The 22,131-nt window shown below is 55.8% G+C and overlaps 2 protein-coding genes and 1 long non-coding RNA gene across 28 annotated transcripts; 2 read left to right on the plus strand and 1 right to left on the minus strand.

Moving 5' to 3' along the window:
- The first annotated feature begins 215 nt into the window (after positions 1-215).
- On the plus strand, positions 216-4,124 carry GAPDH (glyceraldehyde-3-phosphate dehydrogenase). Of its 4 annotated transcripts, none has more exons than XM_077952285.1 (9): positions 216-360; positions 538-583; positions 2,259-2,381; positions 2,440-2,546; positions 2,669-2,759; positions 2,850-2,965; positions 3,053-3,134; positions 3,339-3,751; positions 3,859-4,124. In XM_077952285.1, exons 4-9 carry the CDS (start codon positions 2,446-2,448, stop codon positions 3,926-3,928), a joined length of 873 nt encoding a protein of 290 aa, XP_077808411.1. In that variant the 5' UTR covers positions 216-360; positions 538-583; positions 2,259-2,381; positions 2,440-2,445; the 3' UTR covers positions 3,929-4,124.
- A 1,449-nt stretch (positions 4,125-5,573) lies between these two features.
- On the minus strand, positions 5,574-21,593 carry IFFO1 (intermediate filament family orphan 1). 23 transcript variants are annotated; one of them, XR_013400796.1, is made up of 11 exons: positions 20,786-21,593; positions 16,993-17,053; positions 16,748-16,843; positions 15,811-15,951; positions 14,721-14,878; positions 14,478-14,598; positions 14,117-14,209; positions 10,861-11,054; positions 9,356-9,477; positions 7,571-7,701; positions 5,574-6,622 (listed from the first exon to the last, which is right to left on the minus strand). XR_013400796.1 is itself a non-coding variant. In XM_028829184.2 (10 exons), exons 1-10 carry the CDS (start codon positions 21,556-21,558, stop codon positions 6,517-6,519), a joined length of 1,686 nt encoding a protein of 561 aa, XP_028685017.1. In that variant the 5' UTR covers positions 21,559-21,593; the 3' UTR covers positions 5,574-6,516. The 23 variants fall into 23 exon arrangements, 13 of the variants coding, with proteins under 13 accessions (XP_028685017.1, XP_015006384.1, XP_015006385.1 ...); XR_013400794.1 differs by having other exon boundaries at positions 14,117-14,212; XR_013400800.1 differs by lacking the exon at positions 10,861-11,054.
- Positions 6,569-15,131, plus strand: LOC144332745 (uncharacterized). Its single transcript, XR_013400805.1, has 3 exons — positions 6,569-6,712; positions 10,584-10,750; positions 13,950-15,131. It is a non-coding gene; the product is annotated as an uncharacterized LOC144332745 (long non-coding RNA).
- Positions 21,594-22,131: the final 538 nt, after the last annotated feature.

The following is a 22,131-nucleotide window of genomic DNA, read 5'->3' on the forward strand; positions in this document are numbered from 1 at the left end:
TTGATGCGTGCCCAGTTGAACTAGGCGGCTGCGGAAAAAAAAAAAGAGCAGGGAGAAAGCAGGGCCCCGCTACTCGCGGTTTTACGGGCGCACGTAGCTCAGGCCTCAAGTCCTTGGACTGGGACTGGCTGAGCCCGGCGGGAGGCGGGGTCAGAGTCACCGCCTGCCGCCGCGCCCCCGGGTTTCTATAAATTGAGCCCGCAGCCTCCCCCTGCGCTCTCTGCTCCTCCTGTTCGAGAGTCAGCCGCATTTTCTCTTGCATCGCCAGGTGAAGACGGGCGGAGAGGAGCCCGGAGGCTAGGGACGGGCCTGAAGGCGGCAGGAGCGGGCGTGGGCCGGACGTGTTCGCGCCGCTGCGGGGTGGGCGCGGGCCAGGGTCCGGGTCCGGGCCCGGGCTGCCTCCGCATTGCAGGGGCGGGCGGAGGACGTGATGCGGCGCGGGCTGGGCATGGAGGCTGGTGGGGGGAGGGGAGGGGAGGGGAGGCGTGGGTGTCGACCGGGACCACTAGGCGCTCACTGTTCTCTCTCTCCGCGCAGCGCATCCCTGAGACACCATGGGGAAGGTGAAGGTCGGAGTCAACGGGTGAGTTCGTGGGTGGCTGGGGGGCCCTGGGCCGCCCGCAAACTGCGTCTACGAGCCTTGCGGGCTCCGGGTCTTTGCTGTCGTATGGGGTAGGGTAGCTGCGTCCGGCAAGGAGAGCTCAAGGTCAGCGCTCGGACCTGGCGGAGCCCCGCACCCAGGCTGTGGCGCCCTGTGCAGCTCCGCCCTTGCGGCGCCATCTGCCCGGGGCCTGCCTTCCCTAGTCCCCAGGAACAGGAGGTCCCTACTCCCGCCCGAGATTCCATCCGACCCGGACCCCTAGCTGGGGACGCTTTCTTTCCTTTCGCGCTCTGCGAGGTCACGTGTCGCAGAGGAGCCCCTCCCCCATGGCCTCCGGCACCGCAGGCCCCGGGATGCTAGTGCGCAGCGGGTGCATCCCAGTCCGGAGGCTGCGCCTGCGGTAGAGCGGCCGCCATGTTGCAACCGGGAAGGAAATGAATGGGCCGCCGTTAGGAAACCCTGCCGGTGACTAACCCTGCGCTCCTGCCTCGGTGGGTGGAGTCGCGTGTGGCGGGGAAGTCAGGTGGAGCGAGGCTTCCCGGCCCCTGCTCTCAAGTCGGCCCCTGAGCTGCAAGCCCTATTTCCCCTCCGGGTGATGCTTTTTCTAGATAATTCTCTGGTAAATCAAAGAAGTGGGTTTATGGAGGTCCTCCTGTGTCCCCTCCCTCCAGAGGTGTGGTGGCTGTGGCTTGGTGCCAAGCCGGGGGGAGCTGAGTCATCGGTAGTTGGAAAAGGACATTTCCACCGCAAAATGGCCCCTCTGGCGGTGGCCCCTTTCTGCAGCGGCGGCTCACCTTATGGCCCCCCTCTTCCCCTGCCAGCCTAGCGTTGACCCCACCCCAAAGGCCAGGCTGTAAATGTCACCCGGAGGATTGGGTGTCTGGGAGCCTCGGGAAACCTGCCCTTCTCCCCATTCCGTCTTCCAGAAACCAGATCTCCCACCGCACCCTGGTCTGAGGATAAATATAGCTGCTGACCTTTCTGTAACTGGGGGCCTGGGCTTGGGCCGTCTCCCATCCCTTCTCCCACACACATGCACACACCTGTGCTCCCACTCCTGAATTCTGGAAAAGAGCTAGGAAAGGACTAGAAGCTTGCAAATTAAAGCCCTGGGACTAGGGGGTTAAAAAACAACTTCCCCTCTTCCCCCGGCCCAATCTCTGTCCCTTTTGTAGGCGGGTCTTAGAGAAGGGGTGGGCTTGCCCTGTCCAATTAATTTCTGACCTTTATTCCTGCCCTTTGAGTTTGGTGATGCTGAGTGTACAAATCTTTTCTCCTTAAACGGTGCAGTTTGAGGCTGAGCTAGGCAGCAGCAAGCATTCCTGGGGTGGCATAGTGAGGTGCTGAATGCCACGTGCAAAGCTTGTGCCCAGACTGTGGGTGGCAGTGCCCCACATGGCCGCTTCTCCTGGAAGGGCTTCCTATGACGGGGGGTGTTAGGCAGCAGTGGAGCCTTCAGTTGCAGCCATGCCGTAAAGCCAGGCCAGCCTGGCAGGGGAGCTCAAGGGAGATACAATTCACCTCTTAATGGAGGTAAGGAGATGTTGGGGGTAAGGAGATGCTGCATTCGCCCTCTTAATGGAGAGGTGTCCTAGGGCAGCTCACATACTGTGGAGAAGCCTCCCCTCCTCATGCCTTCTTGCCTCTTGTCTCTTAGATTTGGTCGTATTGGGCGCCTGGTCACCAGGGCTGCTTTTAACTCTGGTAAAGTGGATATTGTTGCCATCAATGACCCCTTCATTGACCTCAACTACATGGTGAGTGCTGCCCCAAAGCTGATGTGGGAGGAGCCACCTGGCTGCCAGGCAGCCCCTTCACACCCTTGCGTATTCCCCCAGGTTTACATGTTCCAGTATGATTCCACCCATGGCAAGTTCCATGGCACCGTGAAGGCTGAGAACGGGAAGCTCGTCATCAATGGAAGCCCCATCACCATCTTCCAGGAGTGAGTGGAAGGCAGTGGGAGAAATGTGCTGTGGGGGGCAGCTAGGGTGGTGCGGCTCCCTTGGGTACATGGTAACCTCGTGTCCCTCAATATGTCCTATCCCTGTCTCCCCCACCCCATAGGCGAGATCCCTCCAAAATCAAGTGGGGCGATGCTGGCGCTGAGTACGTCGTGGAGTCCACTGGCGTCTTCACCACCACGGAGAAGGCTGGGGTGAGTGCAGGAGGGCCCGCGGTAGGGGAAGCTGGCTCAGCCCTGCAGAGGCAGAACCCGGGTTTATAACTGTCTACTTCTCTGCTGTAGGCTCATTTGCAGGGGGGAGCCAAAAGGGTCATCATCTCTGCCCCCTCTGCTGACGCCCCCATGTTCGTCATGGGTGTGAACCATGAGAAGTATGACAACAGCCTCAAGATCGTCAGGTGAGGAAGGCAGGGCCAGTGGAGAAGCGGCCAGCCTGGCACCCTGTGGACACGCTCCCCTGACTTGCGCCCCCTCTTTGTTTGCAGCAACGCCTCCTGCACCACCAACTGCTTAGCACCCTTGGCCAAGGTCATCCATGACAACTTTGGTATCGTGGAAGGACTCATGGTATGAGAGCTGGGGAATGGGACTGAGGCTGCTGCCTTTCTCATGCAGGGCTGGCTCCTCCTCCCGGCCAGGCCTGCATGCAACCCTGGGGGCTGGGCCTTCTGGGGACTGGCTCTCCCATAATTTCCTTTCAAGGTGGGGAGGGAGGTAGAGGGGTGGTGATGTGGGGAGCACTCTGCAGGGCCTCACTCCCTCCTTTTCCAGACCACAGTCCACGCCATCACTGCCACCCAGAAGACTGTGGATGGCCCCTCCGGGAAACTGTGGCGTGATGGCCGCGGAGCTCTCCAGAACATCATCCCTGCCTCTACTGGCGCTGCCAAGGCTGTGGGCAAGGTCATCCCTGAGCTGAACGGGAAGCTCACTGGCATGGCCTTCCGTGTCCCCACTGCCAACGTGTCAGTGGTGGACCTGACCTGCCGTCTGGAAAAACCTGCCAAGTACGATGACATCAAGAAGGTAGTGAAGCAGGCGTCGGAGGGCCCCCTCAAGGGCATCCTGGGCTACACTGAGCACCAGGTGGTCTCCTCCGACTTCAACAGCGACACCCACTCTTCCACCTTCGACGCTGGGGCTGGCATTGCCCTCAACGACCACTTTGTCAAGCTCATTTCCTGGTATGTGGCTGGGGCCAGAGACAGGCTCTTAAAAAGTGGTGCAGAGTCTGGCGCCCTCTGGTGACTGGCTCAGAAAAAGGGCCCTAACGACTCTTTTCATCTTCTAGGTATGACAACGAATTTGGCTACAGCAACAGGGTGGTGGACCTCATGGCCCACATGGCCTCCAAGGAGTAAGACCCCCGGACCACCAGCCCCAGCGAGAGCACAAGAGGGAGAGAGAGGCCCTCACTGCTGGGGAGTCCCTGCCACACTCAGTCCCCCGCCACACTGAATCTCCCCTCAGTTTCCATGTAGACCCCTTGAAGAGGGGAGGGGCCTAGGGAGCCCCACCTTGTCGTGTACCATCAATAAAATCCCCTGTGCTCAGCCAGTTCTTTGTCCTGTCTTATCCTAGGGTGTAGGGCGGAGGGAAGGGAAGCTGGGCTGTGTCAAGGTGAGACATTCTTGCTGGGAGGGACCTGGTATGTTCCCCTCAGATTGAGGGTAGGGCCTCCCAACCGCCTTGCTTGCCATTTGCTTCCTGCTCAGACTGAGTGCTACGGAAAGCTAGCACCACTACTTCAGAGAACAAGGCTTGCTTCAGTCCTAGGCTATCTGCTGCTGGCCAAACATGGAAGAAGCTGTTCTATGGGCAGCCCCAGGGAGGGTGACTGGTGGAGGAAGTCGGGGTTCACACTGGGCTGGTGACTGGTTAGTAGACCGCAGCCTGGAGATGAGCTGCAGCGGGTAATTCCAGCTTGGCCTCCACAGCTGTGAGGTCTTGAGCAAGGACTCTTGCTTTCTGTGCCCGCCTGTCTTAGCTGAGGACGTCATTGTGGCCAGCCCCTAAGGTCTTCAGGAGGATTCATCTAGGTAAACAAGAACCTAAAACCATGCCCAAGATGGGCAGCGCTGCCGGGCGCGGTGGCTCAAGCCTGTAATCCCAGCACTTTGGGAGGCCGAGACAGGCGGATCACTAGGTCAGGAGATTGAGACCATCCTGGCTAACACGGTGAAACCCCGTCTCTACTAAAAAATACCAAAAAAAACTAGCCGGGCGAGGTGGCGGGCGCCTGTAGTCCCAGCTACTCAGGAGGCTGAGACAGGAGAATGGCCCGAACCCGGGAGGCGGAGCTTGCAGTGAGCTGAGATCCGGCCACTGCACTCCAGCCTGGGCGACAGAGCGAGACTCCGTCTCAAAAAAAAAAAAAAAAAAAAGATGGGCAGCGCTATAGAATCTTTAAAACTCGGTGAAGTTAGCGCCCACCTCGCACGGTTCTGAGGAAAAGATGGGTCAGGGTGACTTTCCATCATCACCCTTAAGGGAGCTTGGGTAGGGGCAAGGCGTGTCGCTGAGACCTAGGTCCAGACCCCTGGCTCTGCCACTGAAAGGCTCAATTGCTTTGGGCAGTTACTCCGGGGCCTCACTTTGCACGTGGACTTACCTAGTGGAGACAAAAGTACCTACCTCAGTAGAGCACACACACCTGTAATCCCAGCACTTTGGGAGGTCAAGGTGGGCGGCTCACCTGAGGTCAGGAGTTTGAGACCAGCCTGGCCAACATGGTGAAACCCCATTTCTACTAAAACTACAAAAATTAGCCAGGAGTGATGGCGCACACCTACAGTCCCAGCTACAGGTGTGCTGAAGCAGGAGAATCGCTTGAACCCGGGAGGTGGAGGCTGCAGTGAGCTGAGACCACACCACTGCACTCCAGCCTGGGCAACAGAGTATGAGGCTCCATCTCAAAAAAAAAAAAAAAAAAAGTACCTACCTCAGAGTTCAAACTAGTGAATATTAGGAAGTGCTTGAGACAGTGACACCAAAGTGCACATTAAATACTCGCCAGTTTCATTATTATTAAAGAATCCATTTGAATGTCAGCTCAACACAGCCTCCTATACCAAGGCATTGTGAATTGCATCTCCCCCGTTTCTCCAGGCTTTTCCAAGAATCAGGGACACTGTAGCCTGTTGGTCTCAGAGTATGACAGACACGGAGGAGGCACATGTTTAGCTAATACTTAAACAGAGACCCTGAGCGCACATACACCCGCGCACACATGCCCGGAGCTTCACCTTCTCTGTCATTCTGCAGTGACCAGGAGAGCAAGAGCTCCCACCTCCCTTCAAAATACTGTGCCCATCCCGGGCACTAAGGCCTCTTTAAACCACGGCACATCCACGAGGGAGGGCCACAGCCACATACACTCCACCCAGCAGGTGGACAGCGTGAGCATGTGGACCAAAGCAGGGACAAGGTGCCCCGGCCAGCCCCAACGCCCTCCGCCGCTGACAGGGACAGAAGCCCTCTCCAACTGCGTGTGCTGCAGAGGCCATGTGTAGCCTCCAGGGGCGTTCTCTTCCACGCCAGTGCCTGGGCCAGTCAGCACCAGTGCGGAAGACAGTGAGCTGGCTCCGGACAACAGGCATGGAGGAAAGTTCCCACATTCACATTCCTGATACGTGGACAAGGTGAGGGGCCGCAATCGCTCTGGCAGCATTTTAAAGATGGAGAAGTAGCAGACACCCACGCGTGAAGGCCGGAGAGCCCCAACTGTGGTGGAAACGGCCCCAGAATGGTAGGGCCAAGCCTAGCTCCAGACACCGCAGAGCCCTGGAGAAGCCAAGCCCGAGGGAGGAAGCCCGAGGGAGGAGCGCCTGTCCCCAGGGGCCAGGCCCGGTGCACTGCTGCAGCTGATGCTCCCCTCGGTGCAGCCCCACCCTCTGCCTTGCTGAGTTCCCAGCTGCGAGGGCCTCCGGTGCAAGGGAGAGGCAGGTCTCTATCTCATGGAGCTATCAGATGAGACATCGCGATCGGAGTCCTCAGCCTCGCTTGGCGGCGGCGGCGGGTCGCTAAGCGGGACCGCAGCGAAAGCAGGAGACTTTCTAGAAAAAAACACTAGTCGTCAACCTTGGGGCAGGCCGGAATCCTGAAGACGGCACTCCTCTTCCTGCCGCCTCATCCTCTGGCAACAGGTGAGAAGTACCGGAAGCGAGGGCGGGGCCGCGGGATGGCGAGGGAGCGGCAGGGACTGAACTCTCTCCAACCCCACCCTGACAGGGAAATGGGCCCCGCCTGTGTCTTGGGAACTGAGGCTGAGGTCAGGCACGATGGCTCACGCCTGTAATTCCAGCACTTTGGGAGGCCAAGGCGGGTGGATCACGACGTCAGGAGTTCAAGGCGAGCCTGGCCAACATGGTGAAACCCCATCTCTACTAAATATGCAAAAATTAGCCAGGTGTGGTGGTAGGCGCCTGTAATCCCAGCTACTTGGGAGCATGAGGCAAGATAATCCCTTGAACCCAGGAGGCAGAGGTTGTAGTGAGCCAGAAAAAAAAAAAAAAAAAAGAACAAACGAACTAGCTGAAGTCACAGGAGAGGAGAGAAGCTGCCGAGCCTTCAGCACCCTGACTCTAGGGTGTTGGCTTTATGTCTATCTGCAGTATTTTTGTGATTTTTAAAAATTCACTTTCTTGTTGCGGTGTAACTTACACAGGGTCAAATGCATAAATCATGGCCCTGACGTTAGATAAAAATCTGCCCCCACAACCCTTCCGTTCCTTGCCAGTTTTTAAACTGCCTCTAACCAGGGGAACCACCAGAGCTGGTGGCCTTGGGAGGTTTCAGTCCTCCCACCATGAATGGACACAGCGTCTTCCAACTGCCAAGGGAGAGAGCTGTGGGTCTGGAACAGCCACACCAGGTGACTCCCAAAGGGCAGCCCCACAGCAAGATGTGACCCAGTCACTGCCTGAGGGTCTTTGGGGCTGTGTTCCAACCTTTCTCCCCACTGCGTCCCCCCAGAAGGCCCCATGCCCAGGGGAGGCGCCTACCGGTCTCCGGACTGGGTGATGAGCCGGCGGCAGGTCTCCATCTGCACGTCCAGGCCGCGCTTCATGCTACACATCTCCATGTACTCATGCAGGTGCCGGTTCATGTCGTTCTTGGCTGTGGCCAGCTCCAGCTGTGGTGGGGCAGGCAGGGCCATCAGGGTTAGCAGGTGGGGTTCACAGCGCCTCTGTTCCCCGTGCCAGGAGGCTAACAGGCCAAGAGCAGTGGCTGGGCTGGGGGCCCAGGCAGCCATTACTGAAGGCTCAGATTTTAAAATAAATCAGACCAAGGCAGAAGGCACCCAATATGCTATCATTTCCTCTGGTTTTCCTGGAAATCTTTGCCTATGGAGGAATGCAAAGGTACTGCGGCAGGCTGTGTTCTTTTAAGACTGGTAAGAGTGGTGAGGAAAGTCGGTGTGGGCGGAATGGAGCAGATCCACAAGCTCCCAGGGCCACACGGGTTCCCACCGGGCCTGGCTCATCCCTCATCCCCTGCACTGTGAGCTCTTGTAAGGGTTAGCAACGGGTCTTCCTCATCCTGGCAGACCCAGACCTCGAAGGGAATTAACTCACTCCGTGACGTGCCCACGAGACCGCGGCATACAAGAAGCCTGGCTCACTGCTGAAAGGGGCCCAATCCTCTTACCATTTTCTCCTTATCACTTTATTTTCTCACCTAAAAGCCATTCTGAGACACTACAAGGAAGACTCCCATATTGGAGGTGCCATTGATTCTGAGACATGTCCTGACTTCAGAAATGTCACACGTGGAAAACATGGGGCTCAGAATCAAAGAAATCCAGTCTCCCTCCCAGGGCCCATTCTTCAGCCCAGACTCTGAGGCAGGCAGAGAGGCACGGCCCAGGCAGCACAAACTCTGTGCCAGGGACAGCCGACTGCCTCTCTTTGTTTTGGGTACAAAGGGCAGGGGCCACAAGGGGAGGCAAAATGAAACTGCCTGGAGATGACGTTCGTGACTGCCTGAGTGAAGAGAATGGGGAAGATACCAGCTGTGATAATCTGGATTGGACAGAGAGGGTGGGAACTTAGAGAAAGATGGAAACAGGTTCCAGGGCCAGACAACAGAGATAATCAGGACAGTGACATCGGGGTGAGATGGTGGCTGGCTGGGTGAGAAGCCCCACTGGGGACAGCTTCAGTGGTAGCCTTGGCTCCACAGCTGGAGCCCCACAGTAGTGGGAGGAACAGGACACCGGTGACTGTTCAACCCAGGGAGAAAATACAGAGCCACCAGTCCTTGTTCAGATCAGCTGCCTACACGCCAATTTCTCCACCTTGGAAAAGCTGGAGTGCAGGGGGCTGGGTTCTGGAACCATCACTCAGGGAGACTGGGAAGAAGGAAATGAACCAAATATATTCTACTGATATACAAGGCTAGTACTGCCACCAGTAGTCTCTGCATATGTCTATGTCCCCACTTAATTCACAAATTTACAGCAGGAACAAGGTCAGGAGGTGAACGTGCAAGTCAGGAGATGTCCTTGACAAGCTACCTTGAAAACTGCAGGCTCGCTGTGTGACCAGACTTGGGGGTGAGAGGGGAGGAGATGGAGAGAGGTGAGGAGCAGTGGGGAAGAACTGCCTCCCGCCCACCACTCCGGGCCTTGGCTTTGCCAGAGGAACTGGTCCTTGCTCCATCTTAGTGACCCTGAGAGATCAAAGGTCACAAAGATAAAGGCACCTTGGGTACTCCTGAGGTCAGCAAGTCCTCCTAACAGTTCCCCTAATGCAGAAGTCCCCAAACCCGAGGCCACGGACCAGTACCTGTCTGTGGCCTGTTAGGAACCAGGCCAAACAGCAGGAGGTGAGCAGTGGGCAAGTGAGTGAAGGTTCATCTGTATTTGCAGCCGCTCCCCATCACTGGCATACGGCCCGAGCTCCACCTCCTGTCAGATCCACGGCGGCATTAGATTCTCACAGCAGCGTGAACCCTACTGTGAACTGCGCATGCGAGGGATCTAGGTTACGTGCTCCTTATGAGATTCTAATGCCTGATGATCTGTCACTGTCTCCCATCAGCCCCCGATGGGACTGTCTAGGTGCAAGAAAACAAGCTCAGGGCTCCCACTGATTCTACATTATGGTGAGTTATATAATTATTTCATTATATATTAAATGTAATAAAAATAGAAATAAAGTGCACAGGCTGGGCATGGTGGCTCACGCCTATAATCCCAGCACTTTGGGAGGCTGAGGCAGGTGGATCACCTGAGGTAGGGAGTTCAAGACCAGCCTGACCAACATGGAGAAACCCCGTCTCTACTAAAAATACAAAATTAGCCAGGCATGGTGGCACATGCCTGTAATCCCAGCTACTTGGGAGGCTGAGGCAGGAGAATCACTTGAGCCCGCAAGGCAGAGGTTGCAGTGAGCCAAGATTGTGCCATTGCACTCCAGCTTGGGCAACAAGAGCGAAACTCTGTCTCAAAAAAAATAAAATAAAATAATTTTTAAAAACAGTAACAAAGTACACAATAAATGTAATGTGCTTGAATCATCCCAAAACCATTCCCCCCGGGTGAGTGGAAAAACTGTCTTCCACAAAACCAGTCCCTGGTACCAGAAAGGTTGGGGACTGCTGCCTAAAGTCATTGTACTGGGAGAGAGGAGGAGTCATGATTTGAAAATACCTTTTTTTTTTTTTTTTTTTTTTGGAGACGGAGTCTCGCTCTGTTGCATAGCCTGTAGCACAGTGGCACAATCTCAGTTCACTGCAGCCTCCACCTCCCAGATTCCAGCAATTCTTCTGCCTCAGCCTCCCAAGTAGCTGGGATTACAGATGCCCACCACAATGCCTGGCTGATTTTTGCATTTTTAGTAGAGACGGGGTTTCACATGTTGGTGGCCAGGCTGGTCTCGAACTCCTGACCTCAAGTGATCTGCCTGCGTTGGCCTCCCAAAGTGCTGGGATTACAGGCAAGAGCCACCGCACCCAGCCAAAAATAGCTTAAAAGGCATTATTCCATTTAATATATCATTTTTGTTCTTTCAGATCATGTTTTACACTGGGCACTTGAGGTCCAGGGAAGACTAGCGAGAGATGGCAGCCCGAGATCTCTTCTTCACAAAGATGGCTGCACAAAGGCCTCTACTTCGTTGAAGATGCAGTGAAAATACAGACCTTAAACCCACCATCCAAAAGAGGGAGGCAAGAATCAGGTAAGCAGCAGGGAGGAAACAGCGAGCCAGGGTAGACAGAAGGGTGGGGACGACTGGTTTCCCTTGCCATGTCTTTAGCTAGCAGCACAAATCCACGAAATCTCATTTACCTGCCCAAGAAAACCGGGTTTGATGAAGAAGCAGGACAGTTTGATGTGTGTTGGGAGAATGAGTATATAGGAAAATAATTTCTCGACTTCTTTCTCAAACACATCCAATGTGAGAGCAATAAAAATAAAGTCACTCCCTCCTTATCCACTGGTTTCACTTTCCACGGCTTCAGGTACCCAAGGTGAACCTTGATCTGAAAATATTAAATGAAAGATTCCAGGCCAGGTGCAGTGGCTCACGCCTATAATCCCAGCACTTTGGGAGGACGAGGCGGGTAGATCACGAGGTCAGGAGATCAAGACCATCCTGGTTAACATGGTGAAACCCCGTCTCTACTAAAACATACAAAAAATTAGCCAGGCATGGCGGTGGGCACCTGTAGTCCCAGCTACTCGGGAGGTTGAGGCAGGAGAATGGCATGAACCCGGGAGGCAGAGCTTGCAGTGAGCCAAGATAGTGCCACTGCACTCCAGCCTGGGCGACAGAGCGAGACTCCATCTCAAAAAAAAAAAAGATTCCAGAAATAAACAATTCCTAAGTTTTAAATTGCACACTGTTCTGAGTGACCTGATAAAATCTCACACAATTGGCCGGGCGTGGTGGCTCAAGCCTGTAATCCCAGCACTTTGGGAGGCCAAGGTGGGCGGATCATGAGGTCAGGAGATCCAGACCATTCTGGCTAACACTGTGAAACCCCATCTCTACGAAAAACACAAAAAAAATTAGCCGGGCGTGGTGACGGGCGCCTGTAGACCCAGCTACTCGGAAGGCTGAGGCAGGAGAATGGGGTGAACTCGGGAGGTGGAGCTTGCAGTGAGCCGAGATCGCGCCACTGCACTCCAGCCTGGGCGACACAGAGCGAGACTCCATCTTGGGGGAAAAAAAAAATCTCACTCTATCCAGACCGGGACATGAACCCTCCCTCTGTCCCAAGGATCCACACTGTCTGCACTGCCTGCCCATTAGTTACTTGGTAGCCATCTCAGTGATCAGATTGACTGTCATGGTATCGCAGGGCCTGTGTTCAAGGAACCCTTACTTTTACTTCATAATGGCCCCAAAGCACAAGAGTAGTGATGCTGGCAATTTGGATATGCCAAAGAGAAGCCAAAATGTGCTCCCTTTAAGTGAAAAGGTAAAAGTTTTCAACTTAATAAGAAAAAGAATCCGATACTGAGGTTACTAAGGTCTATAGTAAGAATCTTCTATCCGTGAAATTGTAAAGAAGGAAAAAGAAGTTTGTGCCAGTTTTGCTGTCACACCTCGAACTGCAAAAGGTACTGCCACACCGCATGCTAAGTCTTAGTTAAGAGAGAAAAAGCATTGAATGTGTGGGTGGAAGACATGAACAGAAACACGTTCCGGTTGACAGCACCTGGACCCAAGCTATCGGGGGTCAGTGCTATCTTTGGTTTCAGGCATCCACTGTGGGTCCTGGAACACATGCCCTGCAGGTAAGAGGGCACTACTGTATGAATCTCCCACATGGGCTTGAAGAGAGGCTGAGAGTCAGAGAAGGCTCCATGCCTCTCCTCAAGTCAGAGCGTCGGGAAAGGACCATCTCACCAGGCCAGGAGAGCTCACAGGGGTCCCGTCCATCCCTCCTCCCACAGCAACCTCCATTCTGTGGTTCCACAAATCCTTCCTTTTTTTTTTTTCTTTTTTTTGAGACAGAGTCTTGCTCTGTCACCCAGCTGGAGAGCAGTGGCACAATCTCGGCTCACTGCAAACTCTGCCTCCCGGGTTCATGTCATTCTCCTGCCTCAGCCTCCCGAGTAGTGAGTAGCTGGGGCTACAGGTGTCCGCCACCACGCCCGGCTAATTTTTTTTGTATTTTTCGTAGAGACAGGATTTCACCGTGTTAGCCAGGATGGTCTCGATCTCCTGACCTCGTGATCCGCCCACCTTGGCCTCCCAAAGTGCTGCGATTACAGGCGTGAGCCACCGTGCCCGGCCTCCACAAATCCTTCTTGCAGGTCCTAAAGCCTAGAGTTTGAGTTAAAGCACCAGCTCCACTTGCCTCTAGGTACCTCTAGAAGGTACTTCAAGGCTTGGGAAAAAGCATGGAGACTTCTGTTATCTCAACGGCTGAGTGGAAGAAACAGGAAAGTCCCGGTCCGTCTCAGTGCTATGGCACTGATAGTGTTAATAATAATAAAATGGTCCCCACTATGCTACACTCGCTATGAGCCAGACACTGCCCTAAGCTCCATATGTGCATTATTTCATCCGCTCTTCTAAACAACCCTATAGATGAGGTACTATTAAATTCCTCATTTTACAAATAAAAAGGCCAGGCGCAGTGGCTCATGCCTGTAATCCCAACACTTTGGGAGGCCGAGTTAGGAGGACTGCTTGGACCCAGAAGTTTGAGGCCAGCCTGGAAAGCATAGTGAGACCCTGTCTCTGTAAAAAATCAAAAAATTAGCCGGGCGTGGTAGCACACGCCTGTGGTCCCAGCTACTTGGGAGGCTGAGGTAGAAGGATTGCTTGGATCCAGAAGATCAAGGCTGCAGTGAGCCTGGAGTGACAGAGCAAGACCCTGTCTCAAAAAAAAATAAAGAAAGAAAGAAAGAAAGAAAAAGAAACAGGTACAGGACAGGACACATGGCTCGTGCCTTTAATTCTAGCACTTTGGGAGGCCGAGGCAGGAGGATCACTTGAGCCCAAGAGTTTAAGACCTGCCTGGGAAACACAGGGAGACCCCATCTCTACAAAAAATAAAAAATAAAAATTAGCTGGGTGTGGTGGCGCACACCTGTGGTCCCAGCTACCCAGAAGGCTGGGGTGGGAGGATCACTCCAGCCTAGGCAACAGAGTGAAACAGAGTGAGACCTTGTCTCAAAAAAGAAAGGACAGAAAGACAAGAGAGGGAGGGAGGGAGGGAGAGAGGGAGAGAGGGGAAGAGAGAGAGAGAGAGAAAAACGGGGGAAGGGAGGAAGGGAGGAAGGAAGAGAGGGAGGGAGGGAGGGAGGGAGGGAGGAAGGGAGGAAGGAAGGGGCTCAGAGGGAACAAGTAACTTGTTACACGTTCAGAGTGGTTGTAAGTAACAGAGCTGAGATTTGAACCAACATCTCTCTGCTTCTAGAGCCTGAGGTCTTCAGAGCCCACCAGAAGGACTATAGCTGAGAGATCACTCCTCCTCCCAAGACCTTGGTCTCTAGGGTCCTGCAGGAGGGATGAGGCCACTGCACCTGCAGCCCCACTCAAAACCCTCTGGGACACTGTGCCCCTGGCTTCCGCTCCTGCCCTTACCTCTATCTGGTCAATGGTCTCCTGATACTCCTTCTCCCGGGTTTTGAACAGGGACTCCGTATCTTTAATCACCTTCTCCAGGCTATCTTCCTGCTGCTGGAGTAGAAAGGGAAGCAGGGGAGGCCAGCCAGGGAGGGATGGGATAGGGCGCATTCCAAGGGCCAAGTCAGAGAGAGAGAGAGAGAGAGGAAGTCCGGTTAAAGAAACTGGAGAAAGAAAAGCAAAAGGATAAAGGAAGAGGGGAGACGCAGGTAGAGGATGACAGCCACATGGGGGGACAGAGCGAGGAGAGGAGCGGGGGGGTGGGCGTCAGGCTGGAGAGGCAGAGCCAGAGGGCCCTGAGGCCGGGAGCAGAGGTTACCTCTCCCTGGGCCTCTGCAGCTGCCATGGCATAGCCTGAGAAATCCTCCCAAAGCAGCAGGGTCTCCTCAGTCTCCTCCCAAGTCAGGCTGTCACAGTCGTCCTCAAAATCATACTCCCTCCTAGAGACAGGGAACCCGGGTGTCAGGGCGGGCGGGGCCTCGTCCTGGCAGGGGACTGGGGAGCTCCGGCCTCCTGGGCTGCTGTGGCATCGGTGCTACGGGAGCACGGCCTGCGGACTCACAGCTGGTTGAGCATGCGCTGCATCTCCTCGTTGATGCTGAGGGCTGTGCTCTCCTCCTCATCCCCATCGGGCTGGCGGGGCCCCTCACTCTCCGACAGGGAGGTGTCCTCCTCGACGGCAGCCTTGCGCTCCCGCTTCCGCCCCCCCATGGATGGGACCTTAATGGGAGACAAGTGCAGAGACTACAGAGACGAGGCCGGGTGCATGAGGAGAAAGGGCGGGAGCGGGAGGCCGGGCAGAGAGGGCGGGAATGGGGGAGAAGCGTGAACCAGCAGGAAGGGTGGGGCAGACAGAGAGAAAAGTCACAGTTACAATGACAGGAACAGAAACACGGACAGTCACCAAGGGCCAGGCACACAGACACACAGCAGAGGCCAGGGCTGCAGACTGAGAAGGCAGAACAAGAAGAAATCGAGAAAGAGAGAGTCAGACAAGGGAGGAAGGGCTCGCTGGGGCCGCAGTCAGATGTGCATGATGGCTCAAGAGGAAATTTATTTTCTACAAAAAGTCTTTCTGATTAAATGACTCAACTAAAAAAAAAGCTTTAGGTTGCAAGGAGGATGAGGGTGCAATGTGTACAAAGGAGAACCTGAATCACATCCAGATCTGGAAAGCCAGGGGAGAAGGGAGAGAAAGAAATGCAGTCAAGAGAACAAGAGATAGAGAGAAAAAGGGGAAGAGCAAGGAAAAGAGAAAGGGCAGAAAAAAAATCAGTGCTCAAGAGCCCAGCGGGCCCAAACTGAGGGCCAGGAGGCCTAGGCAGCTTAGAACTGGGACTGGGACATTAATAAGCTTGCATGAGATCAAACTAACCAGCTTCTTCTGTGGAGAAGGCAAGAGAGAAGATAAGAGGAAGAGAGGAGAGGAAGCAGACAGAGGAGAGAGAGGGGAGGGGGAGACGGCGTTAGAGACCGCTTCCACAATCCCCTCCTGACGCTGCTCCTTACCCCCCAGCCTAGCCCCGTGAGGGCCCCAGGTGCCAGGTAAGGCTCCCCAAGCAGGAGGCAGGGCCTGCGTTCCAGGCCAGCCGCCAAGGAAGCATCTCCCTGCCCCACCCACCCCTGAGAGCAGAGGGCAGCTCCGTCCTCACCTGGAACATCTGGATCATGTCCTCGCAGTTGCGCTGCTGAGCCACATCGCAGAGCTTGGCAGTGATGTCAATGCGGCGGCAGATGTCCATATCCACCTTCATGGCTTTCTCCTGGATCTTGGTGTCCAGCTCCGACAGGTTCTGTCCAGGGAGCCCAGGGAACAGTGAGGAGGCGGCCAGTTCTCCAGACAAGGACGAATGAGGCCTGGCAAGGTCCTCATCCTTCCCACCACATTGCACTGGTGCCTCTTCTGTGGAGTCTCCCTGAGCTGAGTGCACCCCTCTTCCTGGGGAGCGGGGGCCCCCCCACAGCACTGTGTGCATGTGCTGGGCAACGGGCAACTCGGGCCGCTGCTCCCTGACCAAACGGAAGCCCTGAAGAGCATGGCCAGTGCCCGGGACATACAGGGGCTCACTGGAACCATTAGCGGTCCTCATCCTCCTGGAACTTACATCCCCAGAGAGAAAGAGACTCCTGGGAATTGTAAGAGTGGAGAAAGGACTATACTAATCGCAACAGCTCACACTCTTCCAGCTAACACTGCGTGCTGGGCACCGTCCTGAGTACATGATCACCTCCACGATACTCCTGCAGAGTGCACGCCTTTATTTCCCCACGCCAAAGATGACGCCTCAGAGGCTGAGGAATCGGCCCAGGGCCCCGGTGCCAGCTGCAGAGCCTCCACCCCAGAAGCCGCTCACTAACTGCTCTGTAACCCTAGGCCCTCAGAATCTCGCCACCTCTGTGACGCAACACCAAGACTTTTGTTCCTTCTCTTTCTCTGGAGTTAGGGGTGGCTGGGGGAAAAGGGAAGGAGAGCAAAAAGAAGGGGAGGAGCCGTGGATGGGACACCAACAGGCCAACACTGGAAGGGCCCGCTCCTCTGGCCTCAGAAGCCTCACTTCGACCCTCGGGGAAGCCTGGGGCTGCACTCACGTTACTCATGAGCCCCTTGAAGACCACCAGCTCAGCCTTCAACTGTTCCACCTTCAGTGCCAGCTCCTCCTGGCAGGCATCAGCCTCCTGGGCTTCCTGCAGTTGGGAGAAACCCTGATGTTAGTGGCACTGCCGAGGTGGAAGGAAGATAAAGATGACAAGGAGGGACAGGAGATGGCAGCAGGGTCATGGGCAGACAGGGGCACCCAGTAAAGCACCAGCAGCAAGTGGGGTGCCACCCTCACCTCCTGGAGCTCATTTACACGGTCTTGCAGCTGGATCCGCACCGTGTACTCCTCTTCCCACCTGACAGACATGGGAAGGGCAGAGAGAGCTTAGGTAGAGTCCTTCCCTGCCCCCATGGCTCCCTGTCCCCACCTCTCTGGCTCAGGCCTCAGACCCCAGTTCTGGTTCCCTGGATGGGGAGAAGCAGGGCACGGGAATGCCTGGCCAGCCAGCTGGTGACCAACTGCAGCTGTCACGTGGCTCTGTGCTTCCTGACGGGCGTCCAGCTCGCCAGCTGCCTTCCCGGAACCTCCGGGCCACACACCAGGAGCTCTGTTTGGGCAACTGCTGAGGCTCCAGTCCTCTGCGGCGCCCATCCCCGCTCAGGCCCCAGCTCAGCCAGCTGTCTGGCTGGCCTCATCGCCCACCGCCTGCCCACACCAGACCACCAGGTCCACCCGGCCCAGTCTCCCACCTTCAGTCGCACAGATCCAGGCTCCCGCCTCCTGCCCGCACCAGAACAGAGCTCGTCGAGCCCGCTGCCCTGCCTCTTGTGGTATCATTTAACCCTGTAAAAGCATCTGCAGGACACATACTGTATCAACAGAGTGGGTCAAGAGCCTGGTAGGAGACACTCAAAGTCCTTCCCCACAAGCTCCAGAAACTGCCCACCCAGAGCCTCCTCTAAGTGAGTCACAGAGAGGCGGCCAGGCTGGCTCAGAGGCCAGAAGTCCTACAGCAGCATGACAGCAGTGGAAACACGAGCCTGGGGTTACTAGCGCTCCAACCCAGAGGGAAAGAGAAAGCAGAGTATGTAAAGGGGCCCGGTGAGTACGGCGGATGAGAACTAGAAGCAGCCTCTTGCAGGGCCCAGAGTTCAGAGATGAAGGCTGCAGGTGGGCTGGACGACACTCTGGGCCACAGGGCAGGGTCCTAGGTAGGGCATGCTTCCCAGAGCCAGCTTTGTCATGTCTCATCAGCCATGGCAGGCGGCGCATATTCCATTCCATCACAGAGATGGAAGCCAGGGCAATGTGCTGCTTAGGACCTGCCTGGCGTTCCAGGGCCCCGCAGTCTAGCTGGTGTAGCAGCACATCTCAGACCCTGTTCCTGTGAGCTCATCCCTTCTGCCAGCCTGAGAAAGGAGAGGAACTGCACCAAGAGAGAAACTTCAACACAAGAAAGGTGGTTAGGAAGGGGCCAAGAAGACAGCAAGAAAAACGAAAATCTAAGTGGGCAGCTTCTGAAGCCTTGGCTTAAGCCCTTTCTTCCCCTTCCCTCCATCTTCCTTCCTATGTCAGCCTCTGGGTCCCATTCTCCTCACTCACAGCCGCACTGCAGTATTCCTAATAATAACTCCTCTACATCACCTCGGCTGCCCCTCCCTGCCGGGCAGAGCAGGAGGAGGCAGCCAGCCCAGCCACCACCCTGCCAGCTCCCCACACAGCCGGGCTCCCCACACAGCCCAGCTCCCAGCCTTCCTGGCTCCCAGCCCCCTTCCCTGTGTGTCCCACAGGTGCTTCTCCCCTCCCCCCTGGCATTCTCATGCACACAGTCAGGCCACTAAGGGCCATAGTTGCATCAGGTTATATGTTTTCTTAGCTAAGCCCCTTATCTTTTCTGGGTCTTGGTTTCTTCATCTACGATGTGAAGGCATGAACTGTGGTGCCCTCATGCCCCTGGAGCCCATGAGTCCCTCGAGGAAGACAGTAAACCTGTCAAGGGCATGCTAACTCTGGACAAGATGTGTGAGGGAGGGCAGGAGGGGCTATCTGACAGTGAGCTCAACAAAACCTGGAAGAAACTTAAGGAAGGCGGTTAGCTAAAGGTTAAGCTTAAGGAAATCTTACAGGGTAAAAAATCTAAAAATGAATCACCTGGAAGTCCACTACAATTCTATTGTTCTTTAGCCAGATTTCACACAAACAGGTTCATTTTCACCTCCATTTCCATCTGGTCTCACTTACAAGGTTCCCTTAACATGGGCAGAATCTGAGAGCGATTTCCATGCATTCTGCATGAACCAAACACCACTCTTAGAAAAAACTCTATCCCTGGGTTGAAGAGAGAAAGCAGGGACCAATCCTAGGTTGGAAAAATGGGGGCTCAAAAAAAGGTCACACGCAAGGCAGGGGAGCTGAAAATAGAACCCAGGAGGCCTTCAGCTACCTCCCAGTTTAGTGCTCAAGCCATCCCAGGCCTTCCAGGCAGAAAACAGGAGTTACAGTGTTGCTATAAAGAGACCAGAATGAGGGCAAGGGATCTGGGGTGGAAGAAGAGTCACTGCCAGTATCACGTACCATCCAAGTCTAGCTACGGCCTTCTACACAGCAGTGTGCTGCAGAGCTATGAGCTAATCAGTCCCCAAGGAATAACTCTTTCCTGCCCTGGACAGCTGGACCAAGGACAAACGCTCCTTCAGTTTAAAAAAAAAAAAAAAGAAAAGAAAAAGCTCCTGAGAACAGCAATTGTTCCTGTGGTTATGGATGTATTCCAGAACTGTGCCTGTTCCACTGCTGAGTGTGTTAGCTCGCTCCTGCACGGGCAGAGCAGGCTGGTTCGGGTGCCAGAATGACTTCAGGACAACTGAAACTCCCAAGGACATGTAACATGGACCACAACTAAGGAAGCCAGCACAAGGACAGGACTCAAGCTCAGAAAGCCTGCTGATCTCTGATCTGGTAAACTCCAGCAGGGTGGAGATCCCTGAAGGTCGCCCCCACACCCAGTGGTCATTTCCTAGAACATTCGGCCAATCCTCACCCAGCGCTGAATCTCGGCTACACTGGGCTGCATAGGTAGTTCCCAGGCCCGCCCACAAGGGGTCATAATAGCTGAGATGAGAGGGGAGACCGCCAAACCAAAGTCTTCTCTGACTGTCACCGCCTTCCTCCTCAAGGCATGGGTTGGAGTCTGCAAGACGCTACCTCTGTTCTCCTGTCCTATCGACTTGGTTATCAGCCATCTAAGGAATCCACTTGGTATACAGCCAGCACTCCTGGCATCACATCCCTTCCCCTTGCCCCTTGGGACCGGGCTCCTCTCAGACAGCCAAATCTTCATCCACAGAATGCACTGGGCCCGCCCCGCGGTCTCGCAGTCCTAGGGAGTGTCCATATCCCAGCTTCTCCCCGCTCAGTCCCCTGCTGGCTCTCCACTCTCCCTCCACCGCTGGCGTTTTATACTGCCAAGAGATTCCCCCATCAGCCCTGCTCTCCACCCTCACCCTAGGGAATTCCCTTCACTCTTTCTTTTCCCACTTTGTTGACCTACTCAAGCAATGAGGTCCCGGAGCTTTTCCTATGAAACCACAGCAGGTACCTGGTTTCCATCAGTATTCTTTGAGAAACCTTGGGCTGTGAAAGAATCACCCGTTGCAAGGTACAGCCCCTTCCTTACCACCCCCTTCCAATTTCACTCAATTTACTCTCCCAAATTGACGCTATATCCTTGCCTCCTACTTTTCAAGTTTATATCCCTAAACTGCCCCAGGGCTGAGACCGGTAGGGCTCAGACCCAGTCCCTTTCACACCCACAAAGCCCGCAGTTAAGCCTGGATGCAGAGACAAGCCGGAAAAGTAGGAATTCCCCAGTGTTCCGCTCCCAGCGTCCTTCTTCCTGTCACGAGTGGGGCTTCTGCATTCTCTGCAGATTCTAGTCTCCCTGCGTCCAATTCCTTCCAAGCTCCTCATTATACAGCACAAACTTTCCTCTCATTCTTTTCACCCCTGATTCTTCGGAACCCACACCGACTCCCGGCCCGTTGTGAGGGGCATGACACAGAGAGCCCTGTCCCCTCTTCCCAATCCCTACCTCCGCTTGTACTCGTCCCGCTCCCGCTTCACTTTGGCCAGCACGTTGTAGAGCGCGCGGATCTCGGGCGTGATGGTGTCGATTTGGACGCCCACCCCATCCGGGTGCACCCACGACAAGCCAGGCCCTTGCACCAGAGTGGGCTCCAGTCCCGGCCCGAGCCGGCGGGCGTGCGAGAACGACCAGATGGTGCCGGGCATGAAGCGGGCAGACGAGGAGTAGGCGGTGGAGGTGGAGGTGGAAGACGACGAGAGGCTGGCCGCGGAGGGCGCGAGGGGGCCGGCCGGAGAGCGCGCGGGCGAGCCCAGCACCCGCGCCGACGGGCTGCAGACAGCGGCCGGCCGGGCGCCCAGCGGCAGCCCCAGGGGCCGGATGGGGCTGACGAAGCCGGTCTGCACGGCCTGGTCGCGACGACCCAGGCCCCGCCGGCCCTGCTTACCCTCCTCCAGCGCTTGCTGCAGCTGCTTCTCCAACAGCCGGTTCCGGCGCTCCAGCTCATGCACCTTGGCCAGGAAGCAGCGGAACCGGAGGTTCAGGGTCTTGAGCACGTTGATGTTGGAGCCCAGGTCATTGCGGAGGGCCATGGCGGCAGGCGGGGCCGGGCCCGGCCCGGGGGGCGAGTAGGCAGCAGGGCCGGCCGGCGAGAGAGGCGCCGGGGGTAAGTCTCCTCCCCCGGCGAAGTGGTCGCCTCCCAGTGAGTCCCCCAGCGGCCCGGCCAGGCCCTGCTGCTCCTGCTGTAGGAGGAAGAGGTTGGGGCCGAATAACGGATTCATGGCTGCGCCTTCTGCTGGGAGATGCAAACCAGTGCAAGAGCAGGGATGGAGGGCGAGCGAGAAGAGCCAATGCGGCGCCGGCGGGACAGGGTCGACCAATCAGGAGGCTCGGCGGCAGGGCAGAGGTCAGGGGGCGGGCCGAGGGGGAAGCCAATGACAGGCTCCAATTGGAGGCCGGACCCTGGACCTTTCCGGATCTGAAGCCGAGCCCAGGGATGAGGGGCCCACCGCCTGGAATTCAGCTGGGGTGGCGTAAAGCCCAGGCCCTCCAGTACCCCATGGGTTCTGGTGGCAAGCCCATCTCCCCTACGCTACTTTTTTTCTGAGACCGAGTCTCACTGTCGCTCAAACTGGAGTGCAGTAGCGTGATTTCGGCTCACTGCAACCTCAGCCTCCCAGGTTCAAGCGATTCTCCTGCCGCAGTCTCCCGAGTAGTTAGGATTACAGGTGCCCGCCACCATGCCCGGCTAATTTTTTGTATTTTTAGTGGAGACGAGGTTTCACCATGTTAGCCAGGCTGGTCTCGAACTCCTGACCGCAGGTGATCCACCCACCTTGGCCTCCCAAAGTGCT

Source organism: Macaca mulatta, chromosome 11 (genome assembly GCF_049350105.2).
Source record: "Macaca mulatta isolate MMU2019108-1 chromosome 11, T2T-MMU8v2.0, whole genome shotgun sequence".
Lineage (NCBI taxonomy): Eukaryota > Metazoa > Chordata > Mammalia > Primates > Cercopithecidae > Macaca > Macaca mulatta.

Bases quoted from the DNA above. Each gene is read 5' to 3' on its own strand.
- IFFO1 (XM_077953418.1), bottom strand. From the start codon at position 21,558: ATGAATCCGTTATTCGGCCCCAACCTCTTCCTCCTACAGCAGGAGCAG. The intron at 15,952-16,747 runs GTGAGTGCAGCC...CTCCCTGGACAG, and splicing joins TCAAGGGGCTCATGAGTAAC to AACCTGTCGGAGCTGGACAC. The intron at 14,599-14,720 runs GTGAGTCCGCAG...CCCTGTCTCTAG, and splicing joins CAGCGCATGCTCAACCAGCT to GAGGGAGTATGATTTTGAGG.
- GAPDH (XM_028828781.2), top strand. From the start codon at position 555: ATGGGGAAGGTGAAGGTCGGAGTCAACGG. The intron at 584-2,258 runs GTGAGTTCGTGG...CTTGTCTCTTAG, and splicing joins GTGAAGGTCGGAGTCAACGG to ATTTGGTCGTATTGGGCGCC. The intron at 2,359-2,439 runs GTGAGTGCTGCC...GTATTCCCCCAG, and splicing joins TCATTGACCTCAACTACATG to GTTTACATGTTCCAGTATGA.